This window comes from Pezoporus wallicus, unplaced genomic scaffold (genome assembly GCF_028554395.1).
Source record: "Pezoporus wallicus isolate ANWC-B61680 ecotype Strahan unplaced genomic scaffold, APGP_CSIRO_Pwel_v1 contig_6464, whole genome shotgun sequence".
NCBI lineage: Eukaryota > Metazoa > Chordata > Aves > Psittaciformes > Psittacidae > Pezoporus > Pezoporus wallicus.
The window spans coordinates 4758279-4778140 of NW_026642130.1; the positions used below are offsets into that span (position 1 = coordinate 4758279).

The window sequence follows — 19862 nt, forward strand, 5'->3', positions numbered from 1 at the left end:
GATTATCACTCTTGTATCATGATTTTTAGGATGCTGTATCTGTTTACTCAAAGTGTAAAGTTTTGGTTTACTACCAAAGAGCAAAAAGATGATTCTGGGACTAACACAGGAAAACTGACTACATGCTTTTGCACTAACTTCTGGTAGGGACTGCAACTGGGCTTTAGAGACAGTGCTGTGGGGACCCCTTGTGTTCTAATATTTAAGTTCCTCTACAGGCTGTTGATGCTTGCATCTTTAATATTCTTTCAATCCCAGGCATGTAGAGGAATAAAGTCTGCTTTTGTTTACAGCAGGATAATAATCCCCATTTCACTCCCCTGTTTTCGAGTATGTTATTTAACTTCAGCAATAGTGGAGGGAAGACACATGAGAGGGAAATGCAGCAATGCAGCCCAGAAGCACCTGAGGATGAAGTTTTAAAGCTTATTGAAATCCCACATTAACTTGGCAAATCTCAGTCTCAAATTGTTGCATTTTAATGTTTCCAGTATTTTCTGCCCTTTGTGTCCAAAAATTGTTACTGAGATACAAAAACCATGAGATGATGAGATTTACAAATGACTCACATCTTAATTCTTTTCCATTGTTTTTCTGTTTTTGAGATTTCTTGTTTCAAGCCCCATGAAATTACTTAGAGATCATCATGACTATGCCTCAACTTAACCTCTCTGAAGGGAGCAGAGGCAAAAAGTTATAATTATGTCTGGATGTATGTAAAACTTCCAAGTGCTACTAGGGAGGTCATATTCTCTCTGTTGGAACTGTACTGCTGAAGCAAGTATTAAGAACATTTCTCCAAGTTCTAGTGTCCCCAGTTTAAAAAGGCATTGGAAATCCCAGCAAGTGGTCAAAGGAGAAGAGTGTTTTAATGAGACTAAGAAAAGGCAGGCTTTAATCCATTTCTGACAGAAACAGGAGAAACTGGGATGGAGGAACACAGAGTTGCATAGGCAGGTCATGGCACTTTAAAATCCCTAACATCAACCTTTAGGTCCTGGAACAAGAACTGAAGTAGGTTGATTGTACCATCATCGATGTCACAGAGAATTTGCCATTCAACATTAAGAGTTCATGCTTAAGATGTTTTCAAAAAAATCACAGTATCTTTTCTCCTAGTACGCAATTAATCAGGTGTGTTATGGGCTTCTCCATGGCTATCAGGTCTCTTCTAGACATGGGAATGGTTGGACCAATGCCTTGGAGTGGTGCACAAACTCTTGCTGAGTAGATGCTTTCCTCACATGTTCAGAGTCATCCTGATTCCAGGTTAAGGTCTGGGAAATAACTGGTTTTGAGCTTTGAGTGGGTGAATCACTGGGGGTTCACCTTCCCCTGCAGTACAGAACATGGACCAGCTATTGCCACCAGCTGGGTATCCCTCACCCAGGATATCTTTCCCCTTAAAGAGGCATTGTGACCAAAGACACTTAAGTTTCTCCTATTCTCTGTTCTGATAGAGAGCAACTTTTGTGTTAAGAGATGAACTCCTAACATGTTTGCTCAATGGGCAAAACTTACCGGAATATAATTTGCAGGAGGCCATAGCAAATAATGCAAAGGTTCTTCTTTCTTCAAATCCATGAAATTCTGATTCTTTTCCGCAATCAGAAGAATCACAATATGCAGACAAGAACTGTGTGTCCAGCTCCCATTTAGTCATCTTATTCCCAGCACTATTTTCAAGCTAAAGGTCAAATATTTAGGATCCAATCTAATAAACAAAATTAGCAACATTGATTTTAATTTATGTCTTGTTTCTTTTTATTCCCCATTATTTTATGAAGAACATTTGCATGCATAAAACAAAAAAAAATCTGTTTTGGGAAAAACAGATTCCAGGCCAATCTTTCTCCCTTTGAAGTCATCAACAGTGTTGCAAACTGACTTCCAGAAGAGCCAGTCATTGGACTCTGTCATGTGATAGCTTGCTCTACAATTGTTAAACATAAGCCTGCGTACAGTCCTCTTGGGACAGTAAGACCAGCTGGGTGCTTAAATCTGGACATTTGCTTATGTAAGATTTGGACACTTTACTGAGTAAGACCATAACTTCATCTAAATCCTTGCTGCGGGGAACATACTTCAGATGCACCAAGTATATTGCAATGAAGGGAGTTACCCACCAGGGTGAAACCATAAAGCAATGAAGTTAAAATTCAATTCTAAATAATAATGTAATTTAGGCCTCCCATTCCAGCAGCGAGGCGCTTAATTCCTCCCAGGACTGCTGCCGCCAAATTGCTCTAATCCACTTCCAGCTGTGCTACTGCTCCTGTGTGCAAGCATGGGAGCTCAGCTGGGAAACAGAACAAAGCATCTGAGTAAAGCCAGCAGCAGTTGGAGGAATATTCAAGCACACAGGGGAAATAATTCCCTCTTAAAGAACAGCATCTGCCAACTACTGTTCCCATTGCAAGTATTTTAGTCTAGGCCTGGCCTGTGCATATACGCCTGTGCAGATTCAGCAAAGGCTTGAGCATATGCCTTTATTTGAGTATATAGAATCATAGAATCATAGAATAGTTAGGGTTGGAAAGGACCTTAAGATCATCCAGTTCCAACCCCCCTGCCATGGGCAGGGACACCTCACACTAAACCATATCAACCAAGGCTCTGTCTATCCTGGCCTTGAACACCACCAGGGATGGAGCATTCACAACCTCCCTGGGCAACCCATTCCAGTGCCTCACCACCCTAACAGGAAAGATTTCTTCCTGATATCCAGTCTAAACTTCCCCTGTTTAAGTTTTAACCCATTACCCCTTATCCTATCACTACAGTCCTGCGAGGTCTCCACGCAGCCTTCTCTTCTCCAGGCTGAACAGCCCCAACTTTCTCAGCCTGTCTTCATATTGGAGGTGCTCCAGTCCCCTGATCATCCTCCTGGCCCTTCCCTGGACTTGTTCCAACAGTTCCATGTCGTTTTTATGTTGAGGACACCAGAACTGCACACAATACTCCAGGTGAGGTCTCACAAGAGCAGAGCAGAGGGGCAGGATCACCTCCTTCAACCTGCTGGTCACGCTCCTTTTGATGCAGTCCAGGATACGGTTGGCTTTCTGGGCTGCGAGTGCACACTGAAGCCGGCTCATGTTAATCATATCATTAATCTCTTTGACTTTGTGATATGTTGTCAACTGATTTTTAGGGGTTTGCATATTCTGTGTCTTGAACTTATTTAAATATGTATATATATTCTTTTCTTTTTTTTCTCTCCCTCCCTATGGTATGCTATGACTTCAAAGCTACTTCAGCACAGATGTGCCAGAAAATTGTGTTTTCTAGTACATTAATTGTAAATATTTACAGTTCCCAGAATAGCTGCATCTAAGACTACTATTCAGGCATACCAAGTCCCTGCCTTGTGGGCTTGCAGTCTGATTGCATCTGGACTTACAGAGAGTTTGTTTTTTTATTGTTTTAGAATAGTATTTTTTACATTTCCATCAGGAAATCTTCATACCTTAATTAGCAAGGTCTTAGAAGAAGGAAAAAAACCCAGATAACAGGAAGGTCAAGAAACATTCCCTAGTAAGGTAGATATTTCTGAGATTCAGATGATGGTTTGTTATAATTTTAGAAAATGAAAAACCTCTTCCTTCCAATGGCATAAAATTTCAGTTCTTAGTTTTGGCAAGTCAAAAGATATTGGTCCTTAAAGCTGTCACTGGTACCAGACAGAATACTGATGGCTCTGGGACTCTGGCCAGCATGATTTTGAGGAGAACTTTCAAGAAGTTAAGCAAACTTATTTGCAAAGTGCTGTTTCTGAGCAATTTAGAATCAATCTTTGATTGCTGGTTTGAAAGTAGATAAAGTAGGAGAGATGATAAATGCAACTTGCAGTGCTACTTTAAGTTAGCACACAGCTATCACCACTGTTTTAGCCATCTTTATACGTGTATTTTCACAAAGAGACAGAGTGGAGACCAGTTTTATTAACATATCACGAGTGAGTTATATGGGTCATCCCAAATGAATGGCAATAAAAGCTTTATATCACACTCACCAACATGTATGTGGTACTTCATGTGCCACAAATGTTGCAGAAAAGCTATTTTACATGTGTTTTAAAGACTGGGGATTTTTTATATTAAGGCTGGTTTGTAAAGCTGCCAGGCACTTCAGCTACCACGAGCCCAACAGTATTCATAGAAACATAGAATCATAGCATCAGAGGGAGTCATAAAAACTTGTTTAAAATGTTCTGAAATAGCTTTTTTTGTGCTTCAAAATGCCAAAGTTAAAGATCTGTCATCTTGATATCTTCCATCACAAAGCAAGTCCTTTTCTCTAAAAAAATTTTAAAAGGTATTATCAACTCCTTCCTGGTTGCATGACAGAGAAAACTTATTATTGTCACAGCATAGGATGAATTGTGGCCTGTGCTGGGCCTTGGACAGGTGTTGAGTTTTGTAGTGGAAAAGGGAAAATCTTCAACTAAAGAGGAAGAAGGAAAACTTTTAATGGCAAGTTGATAGACAGCCATCACACACACAAATATATTTATACCTATATATTCATACGGCACCTTGGAAATTTGTACAAAAAGCATAAACCATTAATGTTGGTTCCAAATTAGAACCTGACCCAAGATCCCTGCCACAGAAAACTCACCATCAATACAAGGGCATTCAAACAGCTTTTTAAACTTGCTTTGTCAAAGTCAGGAGGAGTTTTGCCCGGAACTTTGCTGAGCACAGGGTGAAGCCTTTAGGCACGGAATAGGCCAGAAGGTTCAAAGAGTCAGGACAAGCTGCATCAGCTTTTCAGTTATAATCTGACCCCTCTGGAAGTCAGAAGCCAGGTTGGAAGGAAGAGAGGTGAACCCCAGCCCTTCCCCACCAAGCATGGAGATGCTCTGGGGACAGATGTTTTGCTTTCCTACACTGACTTGCTGCCGACCCACAGCATTGAGAGGCTCCTACCCAGGTACATACATCAGCTCAGGTGCCACAAAGGGTCTGCACCACAGAGCTGTTATTACTGTAAATACTCTGTAGGTTTTTGAAATGAACTGATTTTCTGCTTATTAAGGAGGCACGTAATGACTTCTAAAAAGAACCAGGGCACACCACCGAGTATGTGCACATACCTATGCTATTAATCTAACTCTCTTCTTAGCAGGAGTAACTCCACAGCATAAAACTGATGTAGGCCAGTTTTAATTCCAGCCCAGTACGTGTGTATGCATATCTATCTACTGTATACATACATACACAGCACACGGAGACATTTCCCATCGCACGCACTTAACCACAAAGTGTGATGTAGCTACTGAAAGAGGTGAACAGCATTTAATCACATGTAAGTTAATGATTTAAATGCGCTTTTATTTTTGGCCTCTTGATGTAAATCCAAACCAGACAAGCAGAGTCCTCTGGTCAGACGGCTGGAAATTCCTCTGCATGAAATCATGTTGGTGGTCTCCCAGCTCAGCGCCTTCTGAAGAGCCATACAGTCAAATATCCTTCCGTACCACTAATGAATGCGCCCACCCACACTGGAGCTGGTGCCCCCTAAGAACTCAATTCAAGAACAACTTTTTAAACTCATAAATGAAATCAAAGGGTTCATTCTATGAGCCAAAGAACTTACAATTTTAGGCGGGACAGTTAATGGGTGGTTACTATAGGTTGTCCCCTTGGTTTGCAGTATACAGTCTCACAAGAAAAAATAATAAGCAGGATACCAAATATGTACACAGCATTCCAATTAATAAAATTTCATCCTCCTCCAATGAATACATACATTGTTGCTGCCCTGGTTACTGTACAAAGCTTGAATGACTTGCCTAACATCAAGCAAAGGAACCAAAGTAAACACACAAGATGCTTGTTTACTTTCCTGTGCTCAAACAAGATTGCTTTCTAGATATTAAACAATTGCTAAGCAACCAAAAACCCTCAAATTGGCCATGAAAACTTGAGCGACAGCATCCAGGAAACAGTTTTTAAGATGACTGACACTAAACTCTCCCAAGGACCCCTGCTCTTGTGTGGATGAGTACTTGTCATTTCAAGTACAAGCAGTGAAGCCTGGTGGCGACGTCTGGAGAACTGAGTAACTCAGTTGTGCCGCTGAAGTGAGGTGTGGATCTAATCCTGCAATGAGGAGATGACTCCTTCAGAGAGGCCTGTTATAAAATTATCAAGTGACACGGGGGGTGGAAGGAATCAAGCCTGTTGTAATTGAAGTGACTTGAAATAATAAATGCACACACTTTCTTTAAACACAGCTTGCCACATCCTGAGAATCTGGAATCAATTCCTTCCCTTTCAAGAAGCTTAAAAGTGGTGGGACTTTGATATGGCATGAGCATGTTTGCTTCTGGGCTTACAGCCCTAGCCAGCCCGTTCCAAGCCTTTTAACGTTTTTATATTATAAGACAGAAAAGTTAGGAAAACAAAGATGGAAAAAAATAATCAGAAATTCAGGGAACTATTAAATCAGGGCAGCCTGGCTGCCAAATGCCTTTGGTAAGTAAATGAATCATGATCAATAACATATTGCCTTACAGACTTACAGAGAAGGTTATCACCTGCTTCTGTGCCAGACATAAAACATAATGGTGTGTGGCTAATGAAGTACTGCATGAATCCAGAGAAATAAAAATGCTGTTTTTCTTTGTAACATTAAAGCATTTTACCTCAAAGTAATTTTAACCCATCCAGAATAAACAAGATTTTCTTTTTCCATGAAAACTTTGTCAAAATTGATAGGTTACTGTGAAACACTTTTCTTTTGATGATGTTGCATTTATAAGAGGAAATTGTCTTGATAAAAGGAAACCTATTTTGTTAAGGGGATGTTTCAGCCCCAGTTGTAAAGCTGCTTCCTTTATGTATTCACATATTTGCCAGCAGAGGGTATCACAATCTTAGAAACAGGTATATATGCATCGTTGCATCTTATCCTTTACAGGCAAAAAAAATCAGACATTCACTAAACCAAAAAATTACAAATCTTGTTTCTTCTGTAACTTTTGCACTACCAGAAAAAAAAAACACAAAAAACAAACACAGAAATCATTTAACTAATTAAAGGATGCAGACTCTGTTACCTGTGCCACCTTACCACCTCTCTCAGGATAGGGAATACTGCAATGACATGGCTAAGTGTTGGAATCATTTGAAGTCTGAAAGTGTTGCATGACCCTGACTGTAAACCGTCTTGGGAGGAACACCGCCTTGGTCTTATCTTTAGCATGCATTAAGTTCTCATTAATTCTCACATCCAGTATTCTCATACTGCACAAATCTCATTCATTATCCCAACCACTTCTTGCTACTTTTCAGCAAAGGGGTAATAGCCACAGGCTGTAGTGAGAGCTCATGTTACGCAGACGGCACGATCGCTGCTAAACCAGTATGCTATGAAGAATTATCATACATAATTACACTTAACTCACACTTCTCACAGCTACAGATAGGCTGATGCTACAAATTCCCAGTCTGATCTCCCACGCTTTAATGAATTCACCTCCCTGACTCCCAGTATAAGAGAACATAATTTAAAGAACCTGATGTTTGGTGATTTAACCTACTTGGTAGTCAGCACTCCCCTGTTCCCAACTAAAATAAATTACGATTGTATTTTTATAACAGTCTGTGTTCTGCTTTCTATTCTTGATTTATTAACAAGTCTTAATCTATTTGTGTATTTTGATCATGCAGAACTGCTGTCCCAGTCACTGGCATGGCTTTCCAGATTAACACAAGAACTTGAGTCAGCTGGAATTACGAGCTGATCAGAGGGTGACTGTGAGACATGTATTACATGTATTACCTTTTTCTGAGAGCTAGGGTATATGGGAACAGTTTAAGATTAACCACAAGCAGCAATCTCTTTTCTTTTTGGATGTCACCTGTTCATACGGACACAGGGAAAGGGACATTCATGTACATAAGCACATTTTATATTTATAAAATGCTTTCTATTATTACAGATCTATATACAACTATTTCTATTGTTATATAGAAACAATAATGCATGAGAACCTTCTGCAAAATGACATGCATCAGAGCAGGGCTAGAGCCCTGGACCCCTTTCTAATTGGTCTTGCAATTTAAAAATAAAAATACCCTTGCAATTTTAAAAAATGCCAGTCAAAAAGCAATAGGTTCACTAGGAAATAGGCATCCAGTGGTGTTGTCCTTTCCTTTTGTGTAGTCTTTTCACTGCTCAAGAAATCTAACACATTAACTCATTATTTGCCATCCAAATCAGCCTTCAGAATAACTGCTGTAGGTTCAGAAGAACTGGATAAGAAACTGGGTAAGATATCCCTGAGATAAGGGAAAATCTATTACTGCTTAGCCCTTGAAAACTGAAAGTCAATTTTCCAAAACTGAGATCTACTTCCTGCATGCCTATGGCGGGGGGGGGGACGACTAGATGATCTTAAGGTGCTTTCCAACCATAACCTTTCTATGATTCTATGGCATAAGTCTGCACTGATAGTCCCAAGGACTCCAAGGTCTTCAGGTACTTTACTCTGTTGATAGAAAAAGCATTTAGGTACTACTTATACTCTGCTCATCTCTGCTTTATTCTCCTTGCACTGCAGCACTCCAGCTGTAAAAACTTAAGCTAAAAATTTTCCACTGCTTCAAACACGGAAGTTGAGTATCAATATGTTTAGAGATTGCAGTGTGTCTGGAGATCACAAGATCACAAGCCAGATAACAAAAAGGAGTGAGGATGTTTGAAGGAAACAAAGATTGTTGTTCTACTGCCACTTAACACCTCTTCCCTATAGCCTTAGTGTGCATAATTGCCACTGGGAAGCATTTTCCTTTCATTTTTAAAAGTACCTAAACCAAGAGTCTGCTGGGCAGAACTAGGGAAAGTTCACATTAATCACACTGCAGCTAGTAAAAATGTGCAGACCTGGTCATGAGCACTTTGCAGAGTTAGATTCATTATCTTACAGGAGCAGATATATAACCTTGAATTCTAGCTCTGGTTACAACCAGATGCAGATACCATTTATTACTGGCTGGAGATGCCAGCCCTTATGAGTCCAGATTTGACTGTTGCAGAGTCACTAGAAGCAAAACATTGGGATTATGCAAGTGGACAGATACCTGTGGCTGTTTTAGAATGCAAGGGGAAGCGCAGATGAATTTAAGATTTACAGTTGCAGAGCAGACCATAAAAAATTTGTTTTAAATAGCCAAGATATTTTATTTTTGCAGTAACATCTATTTAGTCTAACTCTTCATTTATCTTCCTTTTACAAATTCCTACAGAGGTTAGCAGAGCATCCCATTAGCATTAGACAAAAAAACACAACTTTTTAGCATCCCTGAGAAGTGAAGCACTATAATTATTTCCTTCTGTTAACAACACAAAAATATTAAGGAGCAGATTGTTATCTGACATAAATCATCATTTACCCATTTTCATCTCATGGGTCAGCCCCAGGCAATGAAACATAATCACACAGATGAAAACTGTGGCAAAGCTGGAATCTGAAAAAATCTAGTCTTCTCTGAATGATACAATACAAGCACATGGTATTTAACACGCCTTAGGTCTGTCTGTGAAATTAGTAATATACAGTAAGATGTACATCAGTGAGTAGCTGCAAGTATTCTTTTAGATCATTTCAAGGGATATAGCAGTGTAAATCCATTAGCTTTCACCCAGGAAGAGGAGCTTAAACTAGCTGAAGTCTTGCCTTTCCAGGGGGAATATGAAGAATAACAGCAGTTTCATTAAGAAGACAGTGTAGGATGCACATAAATATGCATGGCATCCAGCTTCTGGGGAGTTCTTTCTTTTGACACACAAACATGTGAGGAAAAGTATGAAGCTTACAGAGTGCAAATTACAATTATTAAAGCCACTTCTTTGATTTATTTATTTTACATTTAATGTCTTGCTGTAAGTCAGTTTACATGAGCAAATTAGCTATAACAGTGTAACATAATCCTAAGTGAGCCAAGAGTATGATGGCTAGATCCAACCAATTATGAAGGTTCAGGGCATGAGCTGCTCTCACCCAGTCATTCACTACTAAACTTTCAGTACTAGCACAGTTTTAAACCCAGTCAACACATATTCCTCTAAGAGGTGCCTGGGCAGAGTAGAGGAGGCGGTCAGACCACGAGGCACTTCTGGTAAGCAGTATGGGATCCTGTTCTGGAGGAGAAGCTGGCTCTGTGGACAGGAGCTGTGCCATGACAGTTGGTAAAGGCACTACTAAGTATTCTGCAGCCTGTTTTATTTATTATTATAGATGTAGTTAATGGACATGTGAATTGAGTCCAGTGAACCAATCATCTCATAGTGGTCAGTAGCAGTACCTGATGTCATGTGAACAAAGTTTACAATAAGACTATGGAAGAATGGCAAAATTATTACACATCTAAGCACACAAACTCCCTGGCACATTTAATAATGAACCTACTCACCAGCATTATCCTGCTGCTTGGTGTTTTTGATGTATGCAGAAAATTTGGAAAAGATATCAATTCCAGCAGTGTTTGATTCCCGGTGCTTGGCAGCCAGCTTGGGGTACCTAAAAAGGGAGAAGCAGTGTGGAGAATGACATCTTGTTACCAGCAACATAATGATGATTACAAATACAATTTGCAAGAAGAAAGAAAAAAGCCCTGTACGAGGAACTGCAATTAACACTGTCATTTCTCTCGAAACAGCAGCTTGGCAAGTCCCTCTTAATAATAACTGTGTCAAGGCAGGCGTTTGCATAGTTACAGAGGGATGGCTTCATCACAAAGGTAATTGCGCTGGTGCTTTATGTTACCACAATCCAAGATACAGTGGCCTTAAATCAGAAGGAAGCATACATTTCCAGAAAGGTGCAGGCAAGTTTGGCAGCCAGCTCTCTCCATTATGAATGTCAGTCGTGTCTAATTCCCTATACTGAAAATGTACTCCAGAATGTAATAGTGAGGCATATTAGTATTACCCAGGTGAAGGAACATAAAATTTTCAGTCCCTGAATTGTTTTTTATAGACATCTGGCACAAAGGAATACATCTATTTGAAAGACCAACACAAACGAATGACTCCTAGTGCCTTCAGTGGTCCTGGAACAGAGTATAGAAAATTTAAATATCTGATCTCTTGCCTCAGGACTGGCCTATAGCTGCTGATTCACTTTGAGGTAAAACACCCTGCAAGGAACCAAGCCAATTTTCATTGATTCATAGATTTTAAAGTCCAGATCACAAGCCAGCAATTCCCTTCCCTCCCTCCCCTCTCCCCGCATTATCCTTGTATGAAGTCCAAAACGTTGGACTAACTACGGTGTACCTGGCACATCTAAATCTTTCTTTGGAAGCTTGTTCCAATGGTTAATCATTCATACAGAACAAAATTGTGACTCCTTTGTAATCTGAATTACTTTGGTTATAACTTCCAGTCATGGGCTCTTGTCACTTCTTCACTAGAATAACAAGCACTTTTCTGCCTCCAGAGCCTCTCGTACTCTGTAATCAGTTCCCCTTCCAACCTTTCTAATACACCATAGAGCTCAGAAACCTCCAGTTTTTCACTGTAGAATGCTTTTCCTGGCACAGATATTTTTGTGTGGCAATTCTCAACATCTATTCCAAGTTATTTTTAGCTTTGTGAAATGTGGACAGCAGACCCCTACAAAATTTTTCTAGCATTGGTCTCCTTAATTCTGCATACAAGGGCATCCTGAAATGTGTACAGAGAAAACATTCTGCAGTTATTAGTCATACAAGCAATCTTCACACATGGAAGTCATCTCACTGAAGCCAGTAAGTTTCATAAATAAATATTACTCCTGTAAGTAAAGATTGTAGGATGGAGTGCTTTTTAGGAACTCCTCTTAAGACATCTTTCATTCCTAGGAAATGCAATACTGACTGAAAGAAAAATCGCAAGTTCTTACTTTGGAGGTGCAAGAGTCTCTTCCAAGAATTCCTCAATCTTGTTAACATCTGTCTTGACTTCTCCATTAAAAGTCAAAAAAGGTGGGTGGGTCCCAGGAGCCAGATTGTGCAGGTCAGCTGGCTTTCTGCAGAGACAGAAAAAGTCATGAAATCACTAACCTTTATGGCCAAGTATTTGCACAGACATGTATAGATCCTAAAAAATCAGTTTGTCTTTCTGGTGTTTGCCTTTTTTTTTTTTTTTTAATCCAGTTTGTGGTTAGAAGACTTTGAAACTACCCCAAGTGCCCTGTTTAATATAAAAACATTCCACAAATGAAAAAAAAAAGAACCAACAACCCAGCCTGAATCCCAACTATTTTATTGTGTACCACAGACTCTCTAGGCTAGATACCAATCTGATTGAACCTGGGAGGGCCTTTCTATAGGCAAAACACTGGATCATATAACTATTTTCAATTAAACTGATTTGTACCTTTTCAGATCAACAGTGGTGACGTTGAACACAACTCCTTTGAGCCAGAGGATCATGAAGAGACGCTGGGAGAATGGGCAGTTCCCAATGCTTTCTCCATCTATCCCAGCCTGAGGGATGGAAAGAGAAGAAAAACAGATTTCAGACTTGTTAATCACTTACCTCCCTCAAGATGGAAAATTGGATGTTGAAAGAAAAATAACCACTTTAAAAATAACCATCAGTGCCTGCTATTTAATACAGTTTATCATCAGCACAAAAATGGAGTTACTCCAGGATTTGGCCATCATCAAGAGCTTGAGAAAGTCGCCTGAAGTTTCTCTTGAGGGGAGCTCTGGGTAAAGGAGGTGTGTCCCTTGCTGATGGCAAGCAGTATCCAGGAGAATATATTCTCTGAATTACTCACATCCCTACAGGACTGCTCACCTTGTGGACATGCTAGAAAATTCGGGACAGGTTTTCTGCTCTGTTTAATACTGTGGACTGCAGCTTGTATCAGCTCAAGGTCTGTTTCACTGTATTATGATCCAAAATGCGAATTTTTAGATTTAAATTTAAACCCAAGCACTCTGGACATTCACTCATTCCTGTTCATATCAGTAAAGCAACAGCCTCAGACACAAACAAGCAGATCTACACAAAATCTCTATTTGAATCCTTCCAAGGTTCAAAGCAGATTTCAGCCACCACCTTCAGTCCATTTCTACCTCTAGTATCTAATGAGCTGCTTACAAACCACTACAAAACAATAAAAAAATGCTAGTGTTAGCATTGAGGAAACAGCCTATTTTTTTCCTGTGAAAATTTATGGTCCTTAGGCATGCAAATCTTGACTTTGAGCCATGAAGGGATACAAATAACACTAGCTGAACTGAGCCAGAGCTGCGTCCAAGGACAACATCCTTCTACAATAATTATGCTTGTGGCCAAAGTTTTCAGGACGATAATGGTTTTGATAGATTTCCATTTTAATTTGTGGTACCATTGTGTTTAAAAGATTCTTTTAATCCTGGTGAAGCAACCAACCTTCCGTTGTTGAACCACATGGGTTGCATAACGGTATTTTATGCACACTGTGCGTGTCTGAAAACGGCTGATGAAAGAGCTAAGTAAATAGATGCCCTTTTCCTTTGGAGAAAATATTATATTACTCTGCTTGCTCTCATAAACTTTATCTTGTTAATATTCAAGCTGTGAGGTAGCATTTGTCTGTCTTAAGGAAAGAATCATTTCTAATTATTGCAGTTCTATGAAACATTCACAGCACAACAAGAAGCACTTTGAGATGTGTCCAGTTGCTACAGATTCAGGCCTTGCATCTGAAATGTTTAGCTGAGAGATTTTATGGATGGCATCAGGAATCTTTCTCATGTCTTGAACATAGCTCTTGATGATTCTGGGTTTAAAAACAAATTCCACAACTCCTACCCACCAAAACACAGAGAGACTGTGCAATCAAGGCTTGGAGACAACCCGCTGTGAAGTTTAGGAATATGTAAAGAGTTTTTCTCTGAGTTAAGACTGGTTTTAAGCACACAGATTCTAGGGGTATTTGGATATGGGGGTACAGTTTGGCTGTATTTTTACCCAGAATTATGGATCTGCAATATGCCTTGCACATAGCACATGCAAGAATCAGCAAACAATGGGGTGAAAGAGTGATATGGCGTGAGGATGAGCAAAAGAATATGCATTTTCCCATCTGCCTGAGGTGTGGTTAGCATAGTTCTGCAAAATTTCTCTAGTTAGTTAGCTCTGATCTTCAAATTTCATGGCAAAACAATGACAACGTTACAATGGGAATATCAGGCACAACTGTATTGCATGCAGTAATTACTGCAAAGTCATATTCATTGATTTGGCTTGTTAAACCATTGCCAAGAACTTTTAACTTCTTACCCTTCCTGAAAAGAGGCAAGTGCTATAGGAGAAAATACAACAATACAACACCAAATTTCTCTTTGGCTTTTTCACCATCTCAAATCATAATCATATCCTTCATAATGGAGCTGGCTAAGTGAGTCTAAACAATATATTATAAACCTAAAATCTGAAGAAAAACAGATCAACTACTGAATTAGAGGGCTAAAGACTGCAGACCAAACAAACGATTCTCATCTTACATGCTCTGTATTTACTTTGGCTTGTAAATTCATTGATTCCTATTCATTCTTCACCTGATTCCCTTCAGAGTGTATAACTCTGATTTGCCAAGTTCTTCAAACACCTTGAGAGCAAAGAGGTCATGTCTCATAGCAACATGCAAAGCTCTGGCCTTCCTTGCAGGTCTCCATCCTTCATAGAGGTGATCCCCCGCCTGTCCGCATCACCTACATCTTATGCTGCAAGTAACATCTTTTTTTCAGGAAAGGTATTTAGAGAGACCATTTCCCTGCTGTCTCCAATTATATATTCTCCTACAAAGGTTAAGGGTTACCCAGATCTGCATCTTTTTACCTGTTCTATATCCTGCAAGGCAATAGTGAAAAACCCTGTCAATACCAGAGAGGACTAAAGGGGCAACAGAGCAGCTGCATGGCAAGGAAGAAACAGGAGTGATGGGTCATGTGAGGCTAAGGGATGCAGAAGTCATTGGGGACAGGAGGAAGATGTGAAGTCTGGAAGAAATAAGATTCACTTGGATATCAAAACCAAAATTAATTGTGCAGGTCAAATGAGGCTTCCAACAGCCCAAATGGTCAAAATATCTTCCCAACACTTCCAAAGGAGTGGGAAACATTAATTGCTAGAGACATATTGGGAATAGACAGAGGAAATTCCAGAAATGAAAGATAAACTAAAGAAAAAGCATGGTATGATCTCTGTTCAAAGCTCCTGGATCTGGAAGCCAGGCTCATGATTTGGGTGGTGTCTGACTCATGGTTTTTGATCTCATGTGACTGGCATAACTGAAAATGCTACCACAAATCACAAGGCAAGCTGGTGACAGAGAAGGGAACAGAGTCAAAATCTCCCCAGCAACACAAATTACTCATTAAATTCAGCTCTTTTTCTGCAGATATTATAGTCAAGGCTCTGTTGGTTTTGTGAAATCTTTCTCATTGCTTCTAAGAGCAGTCAGTAGTTCAGTGTTCAGCACTCAGAAAGAGTAAAAACTTAGTAGATAATAACTTCAGAGACTTATCAGAGAGTCTCGAGACCCCTGTGAAGTATATTAACTACCAGGAGGAGATGAGGAAGAAAAGAGAACTTCCCAGCCTTAGTCACTCTTAGCTTCAAAGAAAAACAGCTTGCTTAAAGCACCCTACTAGTGCCCAAATACAAGCTTATTATGTATCTGTCCAAGCTCAGAATGCAGGAATTAAATAATACCTTCATCAAGAAATCAAACAGTGGATGGAAAGAAAAGAACAAAAAATTGACAAGTTAGAGAAACACCATTTATCCCTGCTATTATTCACAAATGAGCACAAAAGCTTTTCCACATAGCTTCCCTGAAGCACAGCAAAAATGATCAACTACATATAAAAAGGAGGAAGTTGATGATATATGCACTCTCCCTGACAGAAACACCAAATATTTCTGATTTAATGTTTGCACCTAGGGATAGGCTTGAGGCTTTGCAGGCACTAGGATCAAGGACATAGCTTTTAAACAACACTGTAAGTCCTAAAGCTGTGACAGGGTTTCAGAGCCACTTTTTTCCTACAGAGAAGAACCTAATCTGAAAAGGCAAATCCCCAGAGTTGACTGTGGAAGAGTAAACCAGACAGAAGTATCTGCTAGGTGAGATTCTGGTTAATGCTTATCCCACTGAACTTTAACTGAGATGCCTAAGGCCAAGGCCAGCATGTACACCCAAAAGACTCACCTTTCACTTTGACTGAAAGCAATCAGTGCCTGAATTCAGGTGTGATGAATGTGGACCTCAGCAATAGAATAGCCTGGAGTTTGTGGAGGCAGAATTTCTAGAGAATAAATGTGCTCCATCTTAGAAACATCAGTTTCTGCTCCCATTGCTTCTCACAAGCTCACTTGCATTGGTTCACCTACTAAAAAAATAAAAATCCTTTTCTACTTCTTCTCCAGCCATTTAGATACTTCACACCAATTGATGCAAGGTCCTGCCCTGGAATTCGGTGTAATCACATCAGGAAACCTCCACCATCATACCAGCTCCTTGTTTCTATCTGAGTAACAGCAAGAACGAACAAGACATTCTCCTTCACTATTTACAAGGTACTCCTCCTTAAATACTTCAGCTATTTTTAATGAATTAATTAAACTTCAAAGATATTTGTGTGCACAACTGGGGGATGTATGAACACATTATCAAGGAACACAATTAAGGAAGGGGGAGGTAGTCTTGCTGATGAGTTTGTGCCAAGTACTTTTGTAAAGTAGAGGTAATATTGAGAGCATCCAACCGCTGCCCAGCACAGCTGAATGCCATGAATAGGGAGCTCTTCTCAAGTTCCAGCTAATGCTTTGCCACAAATGAAATAACTGGAATAAGCTTCCTCACTTGTTCCAAAAATACACCAACACAGTGACTGCAATGCACAAAGACAATTCTATATTATTTTGACTAACCTTAATGGGGGTGGAAGAGAAGGGAAGGAAAGTAAGTTTCATTTCCAGTTATTTCCAAAATACAGCAGCTTTAAAGAAATATACTGTCATTAACAATGACTAAGCACCTAGCTTAAAAAAGGCAGCCCTGGAAAGGGTTCCATATCCGAAAGCACTGTTTTTTCTCCAGGAAACCTGGGTTTACCCATTCTCCTCCTCCTTTCCATTTTCATTGCATTGAGGCTACTCTGCACAATGGTCCAGTAGCCTCTGAGACTCTGGGGTGAAGTAGGGAGACATTTTTGATGACACTAAAGCACATTTCTTTTTCAAAAGGTTTTTAACGAGTCAGCAAAATCAGGAAGGCAAACTTACCTCAGTTTCCCAGTAAGGATTAAGGAAGGATTTGATTTCGTCATCCTTACAATCAAAATCTAGACTCACATTACACACGGTTACACCCTCTCTTTTAAAATTGGGAAAGCGCCTGCGTTTTGACACTTACTCTCCTTACACTCAGAAGCCAAAGGGGAAGTGAAAATCCTATTTGAAACCCAGAGCAGGCCAGGAAATATCCTATTTATTGTGCCATTAAAAAAAAAAAAAACAATCTGCCTTAGTAATTATACCACACACACAATAGCACAAATCTCCATTGTAGAGGAAAATCTTTGGCTGAAACACGAGATCAGACATGCCATGGTATTGCTTTAGTAATGATCATTTTCTTTTCCAGTTTCTTGTCTCTTTCACAACTTCTCATCCAAATGTAAAAGCCAGTAAGCTATTTGGAGTGCCACCAACAGAGAGGCAAGCTAAGAAGTGTATATTCATAGAGCAGCGCTGGTAGGTCTCAAGTAAGAAGTAAATCTTGTAGCACAAGTCCTGTGTATCACAGGCCGCTCTTGTTAACTGTGGCTCCAGTTCAGGAAAGCATTTAAGCATGTGCTGAAATACATCCCAATTCAGAGGAAGTATATGTTTGACTTTAAGCATGTTCTTAAGTCCTGATGATTTCAATGGGACTTAAGTACATAACTTAAGTACTTTCCTGAATAAGGGCCTATAACAACAATAATAAATTTGCTGCGCAGCATTTTAACTTTGTTGGACTTTCCCTGAGATTTCATTTTGCTGGGAGAAATTCTGAGCATCAGCCTTCCAAAGGAGGGCAAGATAGAGCAGAACTATATTCCTAAGCACACACATGGAAATGGACAATGTGCATACATGTCAAAAAAAAATAGAGCATTTGCTAAAAAGACTGTCAGGGTAGTAACAAAACAAAAAGGAAGTGGTGAAATTCTTTAGTCAGCTCTCCAAAAGCCAGCCAAAATGTTGTCCAAGTCTGGCATACATACAGACATATATTATAGATGCACATAAGCTTAACATGGTCTGCACTGCTGGCCAATTTGAAGGGAGCTGGCTTGAAACCCTCGGTTCAAACTGATTATGCAGCACATCAGTAGAGTTGAGGATCTCCAAGAAGCTGTCATTGTACTTCTCAGATCTCTGCAGGTCTGAGAGAGATGTGTTTGTACCCTCGAGACATTCAGAATTTCCAGGAGATGGAATTGCAGGTTGGAGACCCCATAGGCATCAGTAGTTGAGACACGACAAGTATTTTCATCAGGTTTGGAAAATCATTATTTACCAGTTTTTCATATTCACACGAATGGCAGCATGGGCAGGAAGCAATCAGTCATAAAGGTCAGCTTCTTCCTAGGGATCCTTTCATGATGGCTTGGGATGTTCACAGTTAAAGATCCATTGACTCAAGCTGGTCCATAGGCCTGATGCAGAGCACATTCATCAGCTGAGGTCCTGGTAGCAGGGCAGCTACATACACAGTGATCAACCTGCACAAATAAGTCTTGGTCTTCCTCAAGGGTTTTGTTAGGGCCACTGGCTACTGCACATGTGACACGTTAAATATGTTTTGCTTTGAAATAAACTTTGTGAACTCCCACCAGTCATGTGCAGTTTGGATTTGGAAAATTACAGATTAAACACAGGTAAATAATCTCATCACGTGAAAATGATTCATGCTATTCCATCACCTATTTTCTATAAAGAACTAAAAACGCATGACTTGACAAATACCAACAGAGTAGAAAAGCACAGACTGGTTCGACAACCAAACCAAGAAATGATTTTGTTCCCATTAATATTTGCGGATCTCTTGCTCAAAGTAATGAGAAATTGATAGTAGATAACTAAAGGAAGTGGGAACTGTAATGAAACTTCCTACACCAAAATATATACGTATCTATCTATCTATCTATATGAATTAAGGCTGGCACAAACATGTGTTTTTTTCTAGGAGACCATGTTCCAGCGTGCTCTGCTGTGAGGAATTTCTGCATATCGAGCCTGATTTTCACATGGTGATGTGTAAGGGAAAAGCCCCCAGAAGAGGAGAGTCATTAAGTAACATCAGTAGTACTGTAGCGACAAACCACATATAGCACATCTTTAATGTATATTCTTTCACTATCAGCAAAATGCTGGCTAAAGGATGGGTGGTAAATGCAGGCTGACGTTTTCAAAGTGGCTAGCAGTTTTAGATCCTATGAGACAGTTTGAAGTCAGGTGACTTCTCACACGTATCAACTCTCAACACTTGGAAAATCAGGCCATGAGCCACCTAGAAGGAACAGCTTCTCCTTTGGAAGAATATTCTTTGGAGGAGCACACTTGGGGTTTGTCAAATACCTGGTGGAGATGTGCAATAGCTTTGGCCATACCACCTTGGAAATAGCCTAGAGTCCTGGTCTGTGGCTCCCCCCTGCAGTCCAGCTGGAGCATGGGCAAGGTGCTGGGACCATGCAAAGTCAAAAGACCACAGGGTCCCAACCTCAGTGTGCAGCTCAGCCAGGGCTCCTGGCTACCCCATGGCCCACCCACCAGCCAAAATTTCCTGTGAAAATTACTGACCCTCTTTCAGCTTCCCT

The 19862-nt window shown here is 40.0% G+C and overlaps 1 protein-coding gene across 2 annotated transcripts in view; it reads right to left on the bottom strand.

Moving 5' to 3' along the window:
• Positions 1-19862, bottom strand: part of CLIC5 (chloride intracellular channel 5) — a 72342-nt gene that overhangs the window by 12515 nt on the left and 39965 nt on the right. For both annotated transcript variants that reach the window (XM_057427523.1, XM_057427524.1), the window contains exons 2-4: positions 12373-12482; positions 11897-12022; positions 10425-10531 (exon numbers count right to left, since the gene is read on the bottom strand). In XM_057427523.1, the coding sequence (XP_057283506.1) occupies positions 10425-10531; positions 11897-12022; positions 12373-12482 (343 nt within the window). The remainder of the gene's footprint in view (positions 1-10424; positions 10532-11896; positions 12023-12372; positions 12483-19862) is intronic.